The sequence below is a fragment of the Oncorhynchus tshawytscha genome, linkage group LG33 (genome assembly GCF_018296145.1).
Source record: "Oncorhynchus tshawytscha isolate Ot180627B linkage group LG33, Otsh_v2.0, whole genome shotgun sequence".
In the NCBI taxonomy this organism is placed as follows: domain Eukaryota; kingdom Metazoa; phylum Chordata; class Actinopteri; order Salmoniformes; family Salmonidae; genus Oncorhynchus; species Oncorhynchus tshawytscha.
The window spans coordinates 18,257,257-18,275,249 of record NC_056461.1 but is presented as its reverse complement, the minus strand read 5'-3'; the positions used below and the strand labels follow the sequence as shown (position 1 = coordinate 18,275,249).

Here is a 17,993-nt window from a genome sequence, read left to right as displayed (position 1 = left end):
CCATTCTTGGTCACCTCCTTGACCAAGGCCCTTCTCCCCCGATTGCTCAGTTTGACCGGACGGCCAGCTCTAGGAAAGGTCTTTGTGGTTCCAAACTTCTTCCATTTAAGAATGAGAGGCAACTGTGTTCTTGGGGACCTTCAATGCTGCAGATTGTTTTTTATACCCTTCCCTAGATCTGTGCCTCGACACAATCCTGTCTCAGAGCTCTAAGGACAATTCCTTTGACCTCATGGCTTGGTTTTTCCTCAGACAGGCACTGTCAACTGTGGGACCTTATATAGACAGGTGTGTGCATTCCCAAATCATGTCCAATCAACTGAATTTACCACAGGTGAACTCCAATCAAGTTGTAGAAACATCTCAAGGATGATAAATGGAAACAGGATGCACCTGAGCTCAATTTCGAGTCTCATAGCAAAGGGTCTGAATACTTATGTAAATAAGGTATTTTTGATTTTTATTCTAAAAACCTGTTTTCGCTTTGTCATTATGTGGTATTGTGTGTAGATTGATGAGGAAAATGAAAAGAATGAACAGCATCAGCAAGCTGCACGTAATGCCTTGGACCAGAGCTATGTACAGTCCCGCTCCCTCTCCTCAGGTCATGTTCTCTAACCCTGGCCTCTCGCCCTGCTGATGCCCTCACACTCAATAACACTGGGGCCCACCGCGTGACATGGCTGCAATCCCAGCGTCCCTCTCTCCCTAGAGGCTGACATGACACCACGCTGTCCCAGATGTGGACACAGATGGAGAGAGAGCAAATATGATTATACAAACAACATTTGACAATAACATTTTATTTTATTTGAAATATGATAATGTGCACACCGACACAGCCTCCAGCACACACACACACAAACACACAAGCATGGGAAGTAAGTAGTGCGTTCTCACACACATGTGCACGCACACACGCACACAGACAAGTACATACGCATGCACACACAAGTATAAGACTACAGATTTCAAAGACAGATCTCCGTGTGGAGGTGGGTCTTACCTTTCCTGATGCAGAGGCTCCTTGGTCCATGGACAAGCTGCAGGACACACAGGTAAACAGAACACATTATTGCACTGTACTCATGACTCATGACAGTTCACTCCAGACACACATTTTCTAATTTCCTGTCTCTCTGAGAATATGTGGACACACACAAACGCATGCACGCACACAAACACACACACGCATGCACACAAACAATCACACACACACACACACACACACAAGCACACACACTCTTGTTTAACTAACCTTGTGAGGACACACAATTCTTGTCCCATTCAAAATCCTATTTTCCCTAACCCTAACTCTAACCCTTACCTTAACCCTAACACCTAAACATAACCCTAGCTCCTAACCTTTACCCTAAAACTATCCCTAGCTATGTGCGCTCTGAGGCAAACAACACTGAAGTATGCATGAGAGCACCAGCTGTTCCCAGACGAATGTGTGATCACGCTCTCCATAGCCAATGTGAGTAAGAACTTTAAAACAGGTCAACAATTCACAAGGTTGCAGGGCCAGACGGATTACCAGGACCTGTACTCCGAGCATGCGCTGACCAACTGGCAAGTGTCTTGACTGACATTTTCAGTCCCTGACCGAGTCAGTAATACCATGTTTCAAGCAGACCAACATAGTCCCTGTGCCCAAGAACACCAAGGTAACCTGCCTAAATTACTACCGACCCGTAGCTCTCACGTCTGTAGTCATGAAGTTCTTTGAAAGGCTGGTCATGGCTCACATCAACACCATTATCCCAGAAACCCTAGACCCACTCCAATTTGCATACCGCCCCAACAGATCAACAGATGTTGCAATCTCTATTGCACTCCACACTGCCCTTTCCCACCTGGACAAAAGGAACATCTATGACAGAATGCTATTCATTAACTACAGCTCATAGTGCCCTCAAAGCTCATCACTAAGCTAAAGACCCTAGGACTAAAAACCTCCCTCAGCAACTGGATCCTGGACTTCCTGACGGGTCACCCCAGGTGGTAAGGGTAGGTAACAACACACCTGCACGTTGATCCTCAAAACAGGGGCCCCTCAAGGGTGCGTGCTCAGTCCTCTCCTGTACTCCCTGTTGACCCATGACTGCATGGCCAAGCACGACTCCAACACCATCATTAGGTTTGCTGACGACACACCAGTGGTAGCCCTGATCACCGACAACAATGAGACAGCCAATAGGGAGGAGGTCAGAGACCTGGCAGTGTGGTGATCAAGACAAACAAGATGATTGTGGACTACAGGAGAAGGAGGGAAGAGCACACCCCAATTCTCATTGACAGGGCTGTAGTGGAGCAGGTTGAGAGCGTGACAAATTTGATTTGTTTAACTCCTAACCCATACCCTAGACTGAATTCTAACCCTAATTCAAACCTTAACCCTATAGAAATAGCATTTGAGCTGTAGGGGCTAACAAAATGTCCCCAGTTAGTCAAATGTTTTACTATTCTTGTGGGCTCTTCTGGGCTTCTAGTTAAACATGTCCAGCTACCGTGCAGATGTATTCCTCTGTCTGGTGTGCGACCAGTGCTCCAAAGCTTTCTTAATAATGAGAGATGCATTACAGCAAATGACTGACCAGACCAGACCAGACAGGCAGACAGACAGACAAAAGGTATGCTTAGACACCAAGCTGTTCAGAGGTTGTGCTTCATGTGCTTGGGATTAGCTGGGAACTGACATTTCCATATGATTGATGGGTTAAGTGGTGACATTTATATTCCCTTTTTTTCTTCCTCTATTTCTCATGGAACTGCATCGTTCACGTCTGAGTGAAGTTTCTATCTTGTCCTTTTTTTACTGTATCTCATTTCACTTTTTCCCCAGAGTGACACTAAATAACCTGGCACACATGGACAATCATTTGAATGGAAATGTTTGGAAGTCTTTCAACTGAATTTACGACACATACGTGCCTCATGACATGCACGCAGAATCGATCTACAGTACGGGCAGATTAGATAAACAGGTACTTGTGTCTTTCATCACAATGCGAAGAAGTCCAACGTCTTTGCCTTTGTGAAAGTGATTCTAGTTTATTGTAGCGATCAAGCAGCCGATAACATAATTCGTTTTTAGACCATGAGAAAATAAACCAACTCAAAGCATGACCAGCGGGGACCAGTAAAGGGACATACTGTAAAATCAAAGATGGAAAAATTGTGCGATGCCCTCTTGAAATGGCACATTAAATCCAGCGCTTGTGCCACCCGGAGATTCCAATTTAATTAGCGAATCCTAGTTTTAAATGCCCCCTCCCCCCACCACTCTCTCTCTATACTGTGGCTAATCTTCAAAAATCAATTACCCCCTCTGCAATCCCCTCGTCTATATCACACATATCACAATCTCACCTTTCCCCTTCTGTCATCCTGCCATATTTCACCCCCTTCCTTCACCCTATACCCACCATAGTCTCCCTATCTCTCCCCACCCCCCTCCTTCCCCATCTCTCTTACCCAGCCACGCTGCCACTGGCGGAGCTCTCTGCTATCTGGGAGCTAGTGATCCACTTGGTCTCCCCCACCACCGTCCTGGCGTGCGGCAGGCGCCCCACATCCTTCACAGTCATCATCAGGTGGCGCGACGACTTGAGCATGCGCACCGCCTCGTCGTGTGGGATGCCCAGGAAGCTGCGCCCGTTCACCTCCAGGATCTGGTCACCCACCTGCGGGGCGGGGAGGGCATAGAGAGGAAGGGCTGGTGGGTGGAGTGGCATGGGCAGACACTAGGTTAGAGTACACAGGTCAGAGGTGACACAGTGGGGTCAGAGCGGTAGAGCCCAGGTAGAGAACAGACGAGAGTGTTAGATAACAAACAGAGTGGGAGCTAGATTGGTCAGTGCTGAACTTCACAGGGAGGTACAATGCCTTCAGAAAGTATTCACATCACTTGACTTTTTCCACATTTTGTTGTGTTACAGCCTGAATTTAAAATGGATTATATTTAGATTTTGTGTCACTGGTCTATCTATATAGTGGGGCGGCAGGGTAGCCTGGTGGTTAGAGCGTTGGACTAGTAACCGGCAGGTTGCGAGTTCAAACCCCCGAGCTGACAAGGTACAAATCTGTCGTTCTGCCCCTGAACAGGCAGTTAACCCGCTGTTCCTAGGCCGTCATTGAAAATAAGAATTAAAATAAGAAAAAAATATATACAGTACCCCATAATGTCAAAGTGGAGTTATGTTTTTATACATTTTTACAAGTTAATTAAAAATGAAAAGCTGTAATGTCTTGAGTTAATAAGTATTCAACCCCTTTGCTTAGGCAACACTAAATAAGTTCAGTAGGAAAAGCCTGCTTTAACAAGTCACATCAGTTGCATGGACCCGCTCTGTGTGCAATAACAGTGTTTAACATGTCTTTTTAATGACTACCTCATCTCTGTACCCCACCACATGCAATTATCTATAAGGTTCCTCAGTCGAGCAGTGAATTTCAAACACAGATTCAACCAAAAAGGCCAGAGAGGTTTTCCAATGCCAACAGTAGTGAGAGTACGTGGCGCAGACACGATGATGTCAAAGGCAGTGGATAGATCTAGGCCTTCCTATTTTTACAAGTTAATTAAAGAATTGGTAGATGGGTAAAAATAAAAAGCAGACACTGAATATCCCATTGAGCATGGTGAAGTTATTAATTACACTTTGGATGGTGTATCAATACACCCAGTCACTACAAAGATACAGGCGTCCTTCCTAACTCAGGTGCTGGAGAGTAAGAAAACCACTCAGGGATTTCCCTATGAGGCCAAAAGTTACTTTTAAACAGTTAGAGTTGAATGTTTGTTATCATCCTCCAGATCTATCCACTGCCTTTGACATCATGAACCATCAAATCCTCTCAGGGCATTTTAGGCTATGCACATTCTTGGAGTGCATCCTACCTGAGAGGCCGCTCCTACCAGGTGACGTGGAGTGGACCTGTGTCTGCGCCACGTACTCTCACTACTGTTGTCCCCCAGGGCTTTTAGAGACTTACCCGAGAAAGGCTCACAGCAGTAATCGCTGCCAAAGTTGATCTTAACATTGACTCAGGGGTGTGAATATTATGTAAATGAGATTCTTTATTTCTGTATTTAATTTCCTTTTTATTTCAAATGCTTTCACTTTGTCATTATGGGGTGTTGTGTGTAGATGGGGGGAAATTAAATGAATCCAGTTTGAATTCAGGCTGTAACACAACTAAATGTGGAATGAGTCAAGGGGTAGGAACACTTTCTGAAGGCACTGTAGATCCCAGGTAGAGACGTGGAACACAGAGTCAGAGGTATTCTCCGACTCCCGGTGAGACTGTGAGGAGTTTGAGAGTAGAGATCTAGAGGCCACTGAAGACTACTCTGTCTACTGATGTTGATCTCCAGCTGCGAACGGTACCCTATTCCTTATGTAGTGCACAACATTTGACCAGTGCCGTTGGGGTTCTGGTCAAAAATGGTGCACTATTTGGGACATCACCCACTGTACCCCCTGTAGACTCATACATGACCTCTGACCTCACATGAAGCACTTGGCTGATCTCTGATCATCTACAAGATCATCATATGCGTTAAATGATATAGCACTCTGGACTGTGGACTATATAGATAAATAGTGTATGCATCCCAAATGAAACCATATTCCCTATAATATAGAGAATATATTATGAGGGGAATAGGGTGCCATTTGGGAGGTAGCCCATCTATGCAGCAGTACAATAAGTATAGGGACCCACTCCACTAAACAGAGAGCAGACATAAGTGGGTCTTTCTATAAATAATGGGGGCAATGTGTGACATTGAGATAAACACTTCGCAATGGGTTGAAACAGTAATAAAAAGAATTTCTATGCAGTTCCGCATGTGTACTTAGAGGAATGAAATGGAATATATGCAAATTGGCCCATAACTTCACCTATACAACAACATAGGCTTAGGCATATTTTAAGCAGGGTTCATACAGACACTGGCAAGTCAAATTGAAGAACTTTCTGGGACTTTAAAAAAAAAAAAAATCACGGACCTTAATATTATCCAATTGTATAATTTATATAATTGTACATATAGGGCCTACTATAGAACCCCTCCATCACCCCCGAAAAGCATGAAAAAGTAGGCCATTACCACAAGAATAATGATTTTTTTCAGGCCTCAATAGTCAAATGATTATTACATTCTAAAATATGGGAGAATAATGTGGACATTGCCTGACTAAATAGACTAGGGCAATTTTTCTGAAGCCTACGTGACCGCAGGCACACATAGCATCAACCTCAACATCGTTGTTTTTATAGTGAGAAAGTGACCAAAAACCAGGATCCTTTTTTAATGGAGCATTGAAGAAATTTCTGATTTTCAAGGTAGGCCGATTCCAATAGCAGAATTTCTGAGCTACTTAAAGCCCCTTGTATTGTTTAAAATTGGCAGGTGTAACATGGAATCCAAAATGTATTTGTCATGTTATTTCATTACCAGATCATATTTTGAATAAGCCCACTAGGCTACGTAATCATTATATCCAGAATAATTCATAGGAATCGTGTTCGGGTGTTGCGTAATGTGTCATTATATTTATTTATTTTATTAGGCGGCCTCCCCCGGCCAAACCAAGTGCCGGGCCAAGTGCCAAACAAGTGCCGGGCCAATTGTGCGCAGCCCTATGGCACTTCCAATCACAGCCGGTTGTGATACAGCCTGGAATTGAACCAGTTAATAGGAATAGCGTTGGGTGTTGCACAATACTCCAGACTACACAATATTACACAGTAGACTCAGTGTTCAACCCGAGGCACAAAAACATGAAATCATTACCTTGATGCTTTCTCTGTTTAATCTAACGAGACCCTGCTGTAAATCAAGCAGAAAACAGATTATCAACAATTGGCTAGGGATATTAGACCCAACGTGGATCCAGCCACAAACCGTCTTCACCGGCATAATGATCGAGACACCAATATATTCTGGACATTCCTCGCAAACAACTTCTTTTCCCCCAATGACCTTAGGCTCTCGTTGCATTGCATGCGCTATCACAACAGCTGTCCGTCACTTGGCTGTCATTCTGGAAATGTATGATGACGTGTGAAAATATGTGGGGGGAACAGCTTAACACCAAACGCGCATCCAACATGTATTATGCATAATCATTGAAGAACCACGTTAATGTCCGTGTCGATTTAGGTTTTATGTATCAGGGTAAGGTGACTCTTTCGGGTTAGACGCATTTGATATTTCAATCGCATTATTTTATTTGGGATTTGTGTGCCCACGAAAACTGTTTTCACACGGTAACATAAAGAGGCACAAATTGTTACTTAGTTGTACTGCATTTCTGAGATCTCTAGACAAAAAAACTGTCTGACAGCAAGATCCAGGATTCTTACAGGGTTCAAGTTCAATGTCTAATTTAACTGGTTAATGCGTAATATATATGATATAACGACAACTTACATAAATACAAGGACAGAAAAGTTGTATTTTATCTCACACGATTTTGGACAAATCCATCAAAATCCACCAACCATGATAAAGCGTTAAACATACACTAGATATGCAAAAGTATGTGGACACCCCTTCAAATTAGTGGATTCGGCTACTTAAGCCACTCCCGTTGCATACATGTGTATAAAATTGAGCACACAGGCATGCAATCCCCATAGACAAACATTGGCAGTAGAATGGCCTTACTGAAGACTTCAGTGACTTTTAACGTGGCACTGTCATAGGATGCCACCTTTCGAGCAAGTCAGTTTGTCAAATTTCTTCCCTGCTAGAGCTGCCCCAGTCAACTGTAAGTGCTCTTATTGTGAAGTGGAAACGTCTAGGAGCAACAACTGCTCAGCAGCGAAGTGGTAGGCCACACGTGCTCACAGAACGGGACCGCCGAGTGCTGAAGCGTGTAGAGCGTAAAAATTGTCTGTCCTCGAGTACAACACTCGTCGGGAGCTTCCTGAAATGGGTTTACATAGCCGAGCAGCCGTACACAAGCCTAAGATCACCATGAGCAATGCCAAGCGTTGGCTGGAGTTGTGTAAAGCTCACCACCATTGGACTCTGGAGCAGTGGTTAGCGTTTTCTGGAGTGATGAATCATGCTTCATCTGGCAGTCCGAAGGACGAATCTGGGTTTGGCGGATGCCAGGATAATGCTACCTGCCCAAATACATAGTGCCAACTGTGAAGTTTGGTGGAGGAGGAATAATGGTGTGGGGCTGTTTTTCATGGTTCGGGCTACTGTAGGCCCCTTAGTTCCAGTGGAGGGTTATCTTAACACTACAGCATATAATGACATTCTAAAGGATTCTGTGCTTTCAACTTTGTGGCAACAGTTTGGGAAGGCCCTTTCCTGTTTCAGCATGACAATGCCCCCATACACAAAGTGAGGTTCATACAGAAATGCTTTGTCGAGATCAGTGTGGAAGAACTTGACTGGCCTGCACAGAACCCTGAACCTGTGAAAATAACTGACTGATCCCGTAGAGGTTAACAGCTTCTACTCCAAGCCATAAGACTCCTGAACAGCTAATCAAAGGGCTTCCCAGAACCCTCTTTTACGCTGCTGCTACTCTCTGCTTATAATCTATGCATAGTCACTTTAACTATACCTACATGTAAATATGACCTCAATTACTTCAACTAACCGGTGGCCCCGGTGGCCCCAGGGCGGCAGGGTAGCCTAAGTGGTTAGAGTGTTGGTGGTTGGACTAGTAACCGGAAGGTTGCAAGTTCAAACCCCCGAGCTGACAAGGTACTGCTGATTACACAGGTTTGACTGCTGATTGCACAGGTTTGCCTTTTAGATCAAATTCTATTCAGGGCCCAAATTGAATCACAATGGAAAGCTTACATGTTCAAATCAGTTCAAGGGAATTCAGATGGAATTGAAGTGTGGTGATGTGCTGTGACATGCATGGTTTGATCGTACAGTTGGTTGGTTGTTATGCTGACAGGTCACTGAACACACACAGGTACAGAAGGAAACTCTCCGTCTTCGTCCACATTAGTTTAGCATTTCGAGTTTCATCTTGTGTTTGGCATTGAAACATTATTTCCATAGGGTAGCTATTCTTACATGTGTTGCACCATTTTATTTCACTCTGCTAAGGCATCCAAATCTCACCATCAATAACCCTTCAATCAAATCACTGCAGACACTGTGCTTGTGTGGGAAAAACATATCTAGTGACGGGTGTTGTACAAAACATTAAGAACACCCGCTCTTTCCATGACATAGCAGACCGGGTGAGTCCAGGTGAAAGCTATGATCCCTTATTGGTGTCACTTGTTAAATCCACTTCAATCAGTGTAGGCGAAGAGGAGGAGAGAGGTTAAAGAAGGATTTTTGAACCTTGAGACAATTGAGACATGGATTGTGTATGTGTGCCATTCAGAGGGTGAATGGGCAAGACAATCGATTTAAGTGCCTTTGAACAGGTTATGGTAGTAACTCCAACGCTGCTGGGTTTTTCACACTAAACAGTTTCCCGTGTGTATCAAGAATGGTCCACCACCCAAAGGACGTCCAGCCAACTTGACACAACTGTGGGAAGCATTGGAGTCCAAATGGGCCAGCATCCCTGTGGAACGCTTACGACACCTTGTAGAGTCCATGCCCCGAGGAATTGAGGTTTTTCTGAGGGTAAAAGGGAGGCATGGAACTCAATATTAGGAAGGTGTTCCTAATGTTTGGTACACTCAGTGTATGTTTGACCCCCCCGCCCACCCTCTCTCCCTCTCTCTCCCTCCATCAGTCCCTACCTCCCCTGTAATCAGAGCATAGAGAAGAGTCTCTGAATAAGCCTGAGTCACCACAGAGACGTCACCTGAATGTGATGGTGCTGCTGCACTGACGCTACTCTTCCTGCTCTCTCTATCACCCCATCTCACCCTCCTTCACATTATACATTCATTTGGGGGCTCAGAGAAGCTGGCATGGGAAGTAAGTACTGCTTTGTACACACACACACAGATCAATGCACTGTGTCAGACCAGAGCGTGGGCAAGCTGTCAGGGAGCATCCTGGGTAATTAACCAGCAGCAGAAATGCTGGCCCAATGATAATGACATTTACAAACAAAAGGCCAATCAATGTGGAGATGAATAATAAGTGACTGTGTTTTCTGGGAATACGACTCAGGCCACAGATGAGTACAACTGGATCGATGGCCATTAAACACGGACCATTGTTTTCCCCACACACACCTCTCTATCACAAGTCTCACATTGCCATCGATTCCTCCTCTCTCCATGTCCTTCGTGTTGTCTCTCTTTTCTGTCTCGCTTTCTCAGCTTGTGGGCCAAAACCTCCACAAGGAAGCAACAACAACTCCCTCCCTCACTAGAATGACAACCAGAGAAACAGTCAGGGGAATGAAGCGATTGGGCTACTGCAGTGGTGGTTGGTAGGGTGGAGATATAGGAGGATGGGCTCGTTGCAATGGACTGAATGGAAAGTTATCAACAACATACTGTTCCATTCATTCCTTTCAAGCCATTATAGCTTTTTGTCCTATATCTCCACCCACCAACCACCACTGGACTACCGGTATATCAGTGGCTCTGTGACCAATACACAGACTGTATGAAATAAAGATCAGGATTTTGATGAAGTCTGCATGTTAAGTGAATCAGATGAGAAAGTGAGAGCTGAAAGCTGACCAGAGCTGATCTCACAGCGGTAGGAAAAGGTTAAAGAGCCCTCATCTCAGGAGAGGAGAGCTGTGGAGAGCTGAACAGGCATCCCATTAAACCCCCTTTGAAGTGTCTTTCTTCCCTGACAATGTGTCTCTGTTCCAAATGGCACCCTATTCCCTATACAGTTCACTAGTTTTGACCAGGGTCCATAGAGCTCTGGTCAAAAATAGTGCACTATGGAGTGAATAGTGAGCCATTTGGGACGCACTCCGTATCTGTTTGATCTGGCTCACTGTCATGAATCCCATTGACATTACAGTTGGGGGAAGATTACTTTACAGTGAGGTGGGAGAGGGGGGTGGGAAGATATAAGAGTCCAGTCATCACTATACAGCCAGACACTCTTATTTTTTGGAATGACGTGTCTTTCACTTCGTTGTCCCTGTCTGAGCCTCATTGTTGTTCTCTTTTTTTATGCCCATTCTTGTTTTTTTTTGTCTCCTTTACTGTCTCTCTCTCATTGCCTTTCTCTGCTCTTTCTCCCTCTCTCTCCTAGAGTGCAAGGATCCATGCTGTGACGGAGCAGCATTTGGCATTTGGCCACCCTTCGCTGTTCTCTACACTGGGGCACCCCTGACATTTCTCTCATGTTCTGTTCTCCAGTGAAGGAAAGAGGAGAACTGTGGAGAGATTAGATATCGACTGGCGCCATGCCCCTCTGTCCAACTCTCTGCTCTGTGAAATGCAGCATTTTTCTTTCTAACCGGGATTCCCTAAGTGAAGGAATGCAGATGGGGTTTGGGAATATGGGGAGATGTATGTTTGTGCAAAAAAAGAGGGATAGAGGAATGTCTGGCAAGCTGGATCCTCATTCCCTTTATAGTGCACTACAGTACTTTGTTGGTGTTGAACTTTTACAAAGACAATTGTCTTACATCTCTCTATTTCTCTCTCTCTGTCCCCGTCTCACTACACCCCCTCTCTGTCCCTCTGTCCCAGTCTCACTACATCTCCCCTCTCTCCCTCTGTCCCCCAGTCTCACTAAATCTCCCTCTCTCCCTCTGTCTCAGTCTCACTACACCCCCCTCTCTCTGTCCCTCTGTCCCAGTCTCACTACATCTCCCCTCTCTCTTTCTCTCTCTTTGTCCATGTCGCACTACATCTCCCCCTCTCTCTGTCCCTCTGTCCCAGTCTCACTACACCCCCTCTCTCTCTGTCCCTCTGTCCCAGTCTCACTACGTCTCCCCTCTCTCCCTCTGTTCACTGTCTCACCACATCTCCCCCCTCTCTCTGTCCCTCTGTCCCAGTCTCACTACACCCCCCTCTCTCTGTCCCTCTGTCCCAGTCTCACTACACCCCCCCCTCTCTGTCCCTCTACATCTCTCCCTCTCTCTGTCCCTCTGTCCCAGTCTCACTACACCACCTCTCTCTCTGTCCCCATCTCACTACACCCCCTCTCCCTTTCTCTCCCTCTGTCCCCTGTCTCACTACATGTCTCCCCCCTCTCTCTGTCCCTCTGTCCCAGTCTCACTACATCTCCCCTCTCTCCCTCTGTCCCCCTGTCTCACCACATCTCCCCCTCTCTCTTTCTCTCTCTCTGTCCATGTCTCACTACACCCCCTCTCTCTGTCCCTCTGTCCCAGTCTCACTACATCTCCCCCTCTCTCTTTCCATGTCTCACTACATCTCCCCCTCTCTCTTTCTCTCCTCTGTCCATGTCTCACTACATCTCCCCTCTCTTTTCCTCCCTCTGTCCATGTCTCACTACATCTCCCCTCTCTCTTTCTCTCCCTCTGTCCATGTCTCACTACATCTCCCCTCTCCCTTTCTCTCCCTCTGTCCATGTCTCACTACATCTCCCCTCTCTCTTTCTCTCCCTCTGTCCCCTCCGTCTCACTACATCTCCCCCTCTGTCCATGTCTCACCACATCACCCCTCTCGTTCTCTCCCTCTGCCCCCCTGTCTCACCACATCTCCCCCTCTCTCTTTGTCTACATTCTCTCTCTCTCTGCTATAGTCTACAAGTGACCCTTCTCATTCTGTCTGTTCATTCCATATTTTCACTCACTGACAGGCTCTTGCTGTCTGAACAGCCCCCACAGCATCTTAATGCCCAGATCCTCTAACTGCATCCCATCATCTCACTGAGATTAATTGACAAGGTGTAAATGCATAATATGATCAACCTAAAGTAACCACATACCACACCATGCTGGCTGTAAAATGTGGGTTCCTCAAGGGTTCTTTAGGAAGGGTGATGGTTATATAGAACCATAATGACTCAAGTAACGCTTTGAGTTGTTCAATGGTTCTTTACAGTTGACAAATGTTTTTTTTTGCTCTTTTAGTGATAATTCAAATGTTGGGGAGGCGGCTCATTATTATATTTTGGCCGTGGTTTGCTCACAACTCTTTTTGTGCAACAGTGAGTGAAAGTGTCCAATTAATCTAATGACTATACATGTATGGAACATGTATGGAACATGTATGGAATTATAACAACATAATATGGCTGACCGGATTATAAAACCCTGTATGGTTCTCTTCCTCTGTCCCCGTCTCACTACATCTCCCCCTCTCTCTTTCTCTCTGTTTGTCCATGTCTCACTACATCTCCCCCTCTCTCTTTCTCTCTGTTTGTCCCCGTCTCACTACATCTCCCCCTCTCTCTTTCTCTCTGTTTGTCCCCGTCTCACTACATCTCCCCCTCTCTCTTTCTCTCTGTTTGTCCCCGTCTCACTACATCTCCCCTCCCCTCTCTCTTTCTCTCTGTTTGTCCATGTCTCACTACATCTCCCCCTCTCTTTCTCTCTGTATGTCCATGTCTCACTACATCTCCCCTCTTTCTTTCTCTCTCTATGTCCATGTCTCACTACATCTCCCCTCTCTTTCTCTCTCTTTGTCCATGTCTCACTACATCTCCCCCTCTCTTTCTCTCTCTTGTCCATGTCTCACTACATCCCCCTCTCTCTCTCTGTGTCCATGTCTCACTACATCTCCCCCTCTCTTTCTCTCTGTTTGTCCATGTCTCACTACATCTCCCCCTCTCTCTTCTCTTTCTCTCTCTATGTCCATGTCTCACTACATCTCCCCTCTCTCTTTCTCTCTCTTTGTCCATGTCTCACTACATCTCCCCTCTCTTTCTCTCTGTTTGTCCATGTCTCACTACATCTCCCCCTCTCTCTTTCTCTCTCTATGTCCATGTCTCACTACATCTCCCCCTCTTTCTTTCTCTCTCTCTATGTCCATGTCTCACTACATCTCTCCCCTCTCTTTCTCTCTCTTTGTCCATGTCTCACTACATCTCCCCCTCTCTCTTTCTCTCTCTATGTCCATGTCTCTCTACATCTCCCCCTCTCTCTCTGTGTCCATGTCTCACTACATCTCCCCTCTCTTTCTCTCTGTTTGTCCATGTCTCACTACATCTCCCCTCTCTTCTCTTTCTCTCTCTATGTCCATGTCTCACTACATCTCCCCCCTCTCTTTCTCTCTATGTCCATGTCTCACTACATCTCCCCCTCTCTTTCTCTCTCTTTGTCCATGTCTCACTACATCTCCCCCCTCTCTTTCTCTCTCTATGTCCATGTCTCACTACATCTCCCCCTCTCTCTGTGTCCATGTCTCACTACATCTCCCCCTCTCTCTTTCTATATCTTTGTCCATGTCTCACTACATCTCCCTCTCCCTTTCTCTCTCTTTGTCCATGTCTCACTACATCTCCCCTCTCTCTTCTCTCTCTTTGTCCCCATCTCACTACATCTCCCCTCTCTTTGTCCCCATCTCACTACATCTCCCCCTCTCTCTTTCTCTCTCTTTGTCCCCATCTCACTACATCTCCCCCTCTCTCTTTCTCTCTCTTTGTCCATGTCTCACTACATTTCCCCCTCGCGATCTACAAAGAAACTTCCAGATTGAGGAAGGTTCTATAAAGAACCATTGTTAATGGTTCTTATGAAATTATTCTTTATAGCACCATACAGGTTCCATACAGGTTTATTGAATCTTCAAAAAAGGGTTCTATAGTATATAGCACCAAAAGGGGTTCTATATTATATAGCACCAAAAGGGTTCCATTATCGTACAACCAAAGAACCCCTATCTGGTACTATTTAGAACCATTCTTTTTTTTGTATTCAGGAGTCAGCATATTTTTTTCACAATTTTGTCTCAAGTTCTCTCTTCAGCTACTCCTCGTCTCAAGGTCCTTTCTGGATCAACTTTTTTCTTGACACTTTCGAATGACTGGCATGACACTAAATATCTCTGATAAGAATCTTGACAGGTGTCAGCACAGAGGATCCTCTGAAAGGGACCACATCGTGGAGAAGAGTGATCCAGCGTTCCAGGGAACAGCAAAGGTTGACTGTGTCGTTTGAAAGTCCGGCAACTCTGTGCAGTTTATGAAAGGCAATTTCATTTTAGCTAGTCCGGATCAATCAAAACGCCTACAACATGCATCACACAAATGACGTTCTATTCATAATTACACACGTAATAGTTTGACACAATAAAACAGTTTCATAAACCGCGTTTCTGTCCACAGTTATGTGAGTACAGTCATACCACATATTTTAAAAATCACCACAGCTGTGATCAAAACAGGAATATTTTGGTAGAATTTCATAATTTATGTTTATGTTCGTTCGACATGGTGGGATCTTATGTCGGTACAATTAATTATGCAAGAAATGGCAGTAAAAAAACAGATCTCTGCATAAAAATCTGCATAAAGAAAATATGCACATTTTACCACCAGTGGTATGTTTCCACCAAATTGACTTTGAGGATAAAAATCAGTGCGTGATGAGGTAGCGCACACAAAATGTACCTTTTCTCTTAAATGTTCATGTACCGAATAAAAAGCTGATGTTCAATGTTTCCAATCGTATTTGCAACTCTGCTGTTGCTTTAAATAGCAAATGTGACTACTCTGTGTACTGAATACTCAGGGAGAAAAATGTGTAGATTCGCGCGCAAACACAGGTAGGCAAACAGGCAGGGGAATCAAAACTAGGACTGAAGGCTATAACTGGTTCTCACAAACGAGCTAGGAAAAGGCTTAGTAGAGTCTAAACAAACACTACCTCACAAAGGCACAAACAGAATGAACTGAACTAAATAGGGAGCTGATGAGACCAGGTGAGTAACTAACACAGGTGAAATCAATGAACAAAAATGAAGGATAGGGCTATGTTCAAGAACACAACGAAACAGAACACAAGGTTGACTAACTAAGAAAATAAATAACACTAACACTCTGGTGTTGGCATGTGCGCTCTAACTAATATCTGGCAAATACAGTGCAGGTAGGCTGTGCAGGTATAGTCTAAATGAGGAGATTATTATGGATAACAGCGAGAATATGTGTATTGGTTAAATGACAATCAAGCATCGATCATCATGTCACCAGAATAAGACCCTCAATATTTATTGGAAAGGAGCATCAAGATCACCGTGCATTTTCACCACCCTGTGATGTTCATCATCATTTATTATCATCGCGTTATTCCAAGTTTACTTCGATACGATGGTTATTATATCAATATTTGCGCATAAAGGCGTTTCCGTCGCTATTTCTCGCACAATTAATTTTATGGACACAAAGATCGCACTGTCGAATGAACAAATGATCTGTCAGCATTTATAAAATTGAACCGAAACTTCCTGTTTCCATCACAGCTGTTGTGATTTTTTTTTTTTAATACGGTATGACTTTACTCTGAAAAAAACTGGGGATGAAAACGTGGTTAATCACTCAGCTCACAATAGACAGTCAGCAGAATATTATTTAAATGGAAGACAAATATGGTGATATGGTATCATTACAATCCATCCTCTACTTACTAGTTCTCACAATGCTCTATGCAAAACACTGTGAAAAGAACTGGCTTCCCTTTGAGCTTTTAATGAAAGACAATTCACTGGTATTCTTATGTGGCCTACAATTAACAATGTTTTCCTTTGTAATGTCTTCATTCTTTTGGAAAGGCCTGTGAGTGTAATGTTTACTGTTCATTTTTATTGTTTCTTTCACTTCTGTATATTATCTACTTCACTTGTTTAAAGCCCCTTGAATTGAATTGATTAAAGAGAGTGAGTCCTCACCAAAGTATATCGGTTTTGAGATATGACGTAGTATTTTCATATTTTAGTACACGCTGTTCATACTAATGCAAAGTTCCTGTTCTTTTTCCGAAGATTTCTGACAAAAACAAGCGCATCCCTGTGAAATGTCAACGGATCACTGAGCTTACCACAAGCTTTTTATTTTCAAAGCCTTTTATATTTAATCCAGTTCGTGTCCTGCTAATTTTGCTCTTTGCGACCTGTGGAAACGACTTGGAAGATGACGACTACAAAATGTCAATTCTTGGACACATTAAATATTGGTGGAATTGTACTATTTTTCAATCCATCCTCTACTTACTAGTTCTCACAATGCTCTATGCAAAACACTGTGAAAAGAACTGACTCCCTTTGGGCTTTTAATGAAAGACAATTCACTGGTATTTCCTGTGTAGCCTACAATTCACAGTGTTTTCCTTGATTGGGCCATTGAGGAGATTCAAAAGTGAGTCCCCACCAAAGTAGAGCAGATGGCATGTAGTACTGCATGGTCTCCCTTAGCACCTGCGCAGGTGTGTCTGGGTAAAGCTATAATGGTTATTTAGTCCCATCCTGAGATTAGATGAGGAAACCCAGGTGTCCATCTAGGTCTACTATCAGCGGTGCCTGGGCTTTGATCTACGGGCCTTTATGCTGCAATGATCTGTTTCTCTCTATAGTGGCCATGTGTGTGTGTGTGTGTGTGCTTTTGTATTAGATGTAGCCTACATGATCAGAGACATGGATTTCCAAGTGTTTTTTCCCTACTAGCAAAAAGTTATTTGTCCATGACCAGATATACAGTAGTAATGTATCCTTTATGAGTCATCATAGTAAAGTGTATTCTATACCTACAATCAGATCATCCATTCTCTATTTCACTCAGTGGAGGTTCTGCCTAGCTGCAGTCCAAATGTACTAATTGGACCACAGCGGTAGGTCACTGGTATTTTACATGCGTACTACATATGCAATGTGTGTGTGTGTGTGCGTGCGTGCGTGCGTGTGTGTGTGCGTGCGTGCGTATGTGTGTGTGTGTGTGTGAATCAACCTTACCAACAGAGGAACAGAGCACTGTGCAGGAATCTCAATCTGAGGCTTACAGGAGCAATCTAACCTGAGATAGAAAGACTGTTCTTTGATGATCTATGAATCTAACACTAGAGACAGCCACGGCGCTGCATTGAAAACTACAACCAATCACCATTCATCCCAAATATCCATATATCAAGTCCAGACAATGTACTGTATGATGCATT

At 44.3% G+C, this 17,993-nt stretch overlaps 1 protein-coding gene across 1 annotated transcript in view; it reads right to left on the bottom strand.

The window, feature by feature from the left end:
• Positions 1-17,993, bottom strand: part of LOC112234337 (whirlin-like) — a 124,962-nt gene that overhangs the window by 32,045 nt on the left and 74,924 nt on the right. Inside the window, exons 4-5 of the mRNA XM_042311732.1 lie at positions 3,481-3,749; positions 1,007-1,043 (exon numbers count right to left, since the gene is read on the bottom strand). Of these exons, the coding sequence (XP_042167666.1) occupies positions 1,007-1,043; positions 3,481-3,749 (306 nt within the window). The remainder of the gene's footprint in view (positions 1-1,006; positions 1,044-3,480; positions 3,750-17,993) is intronic.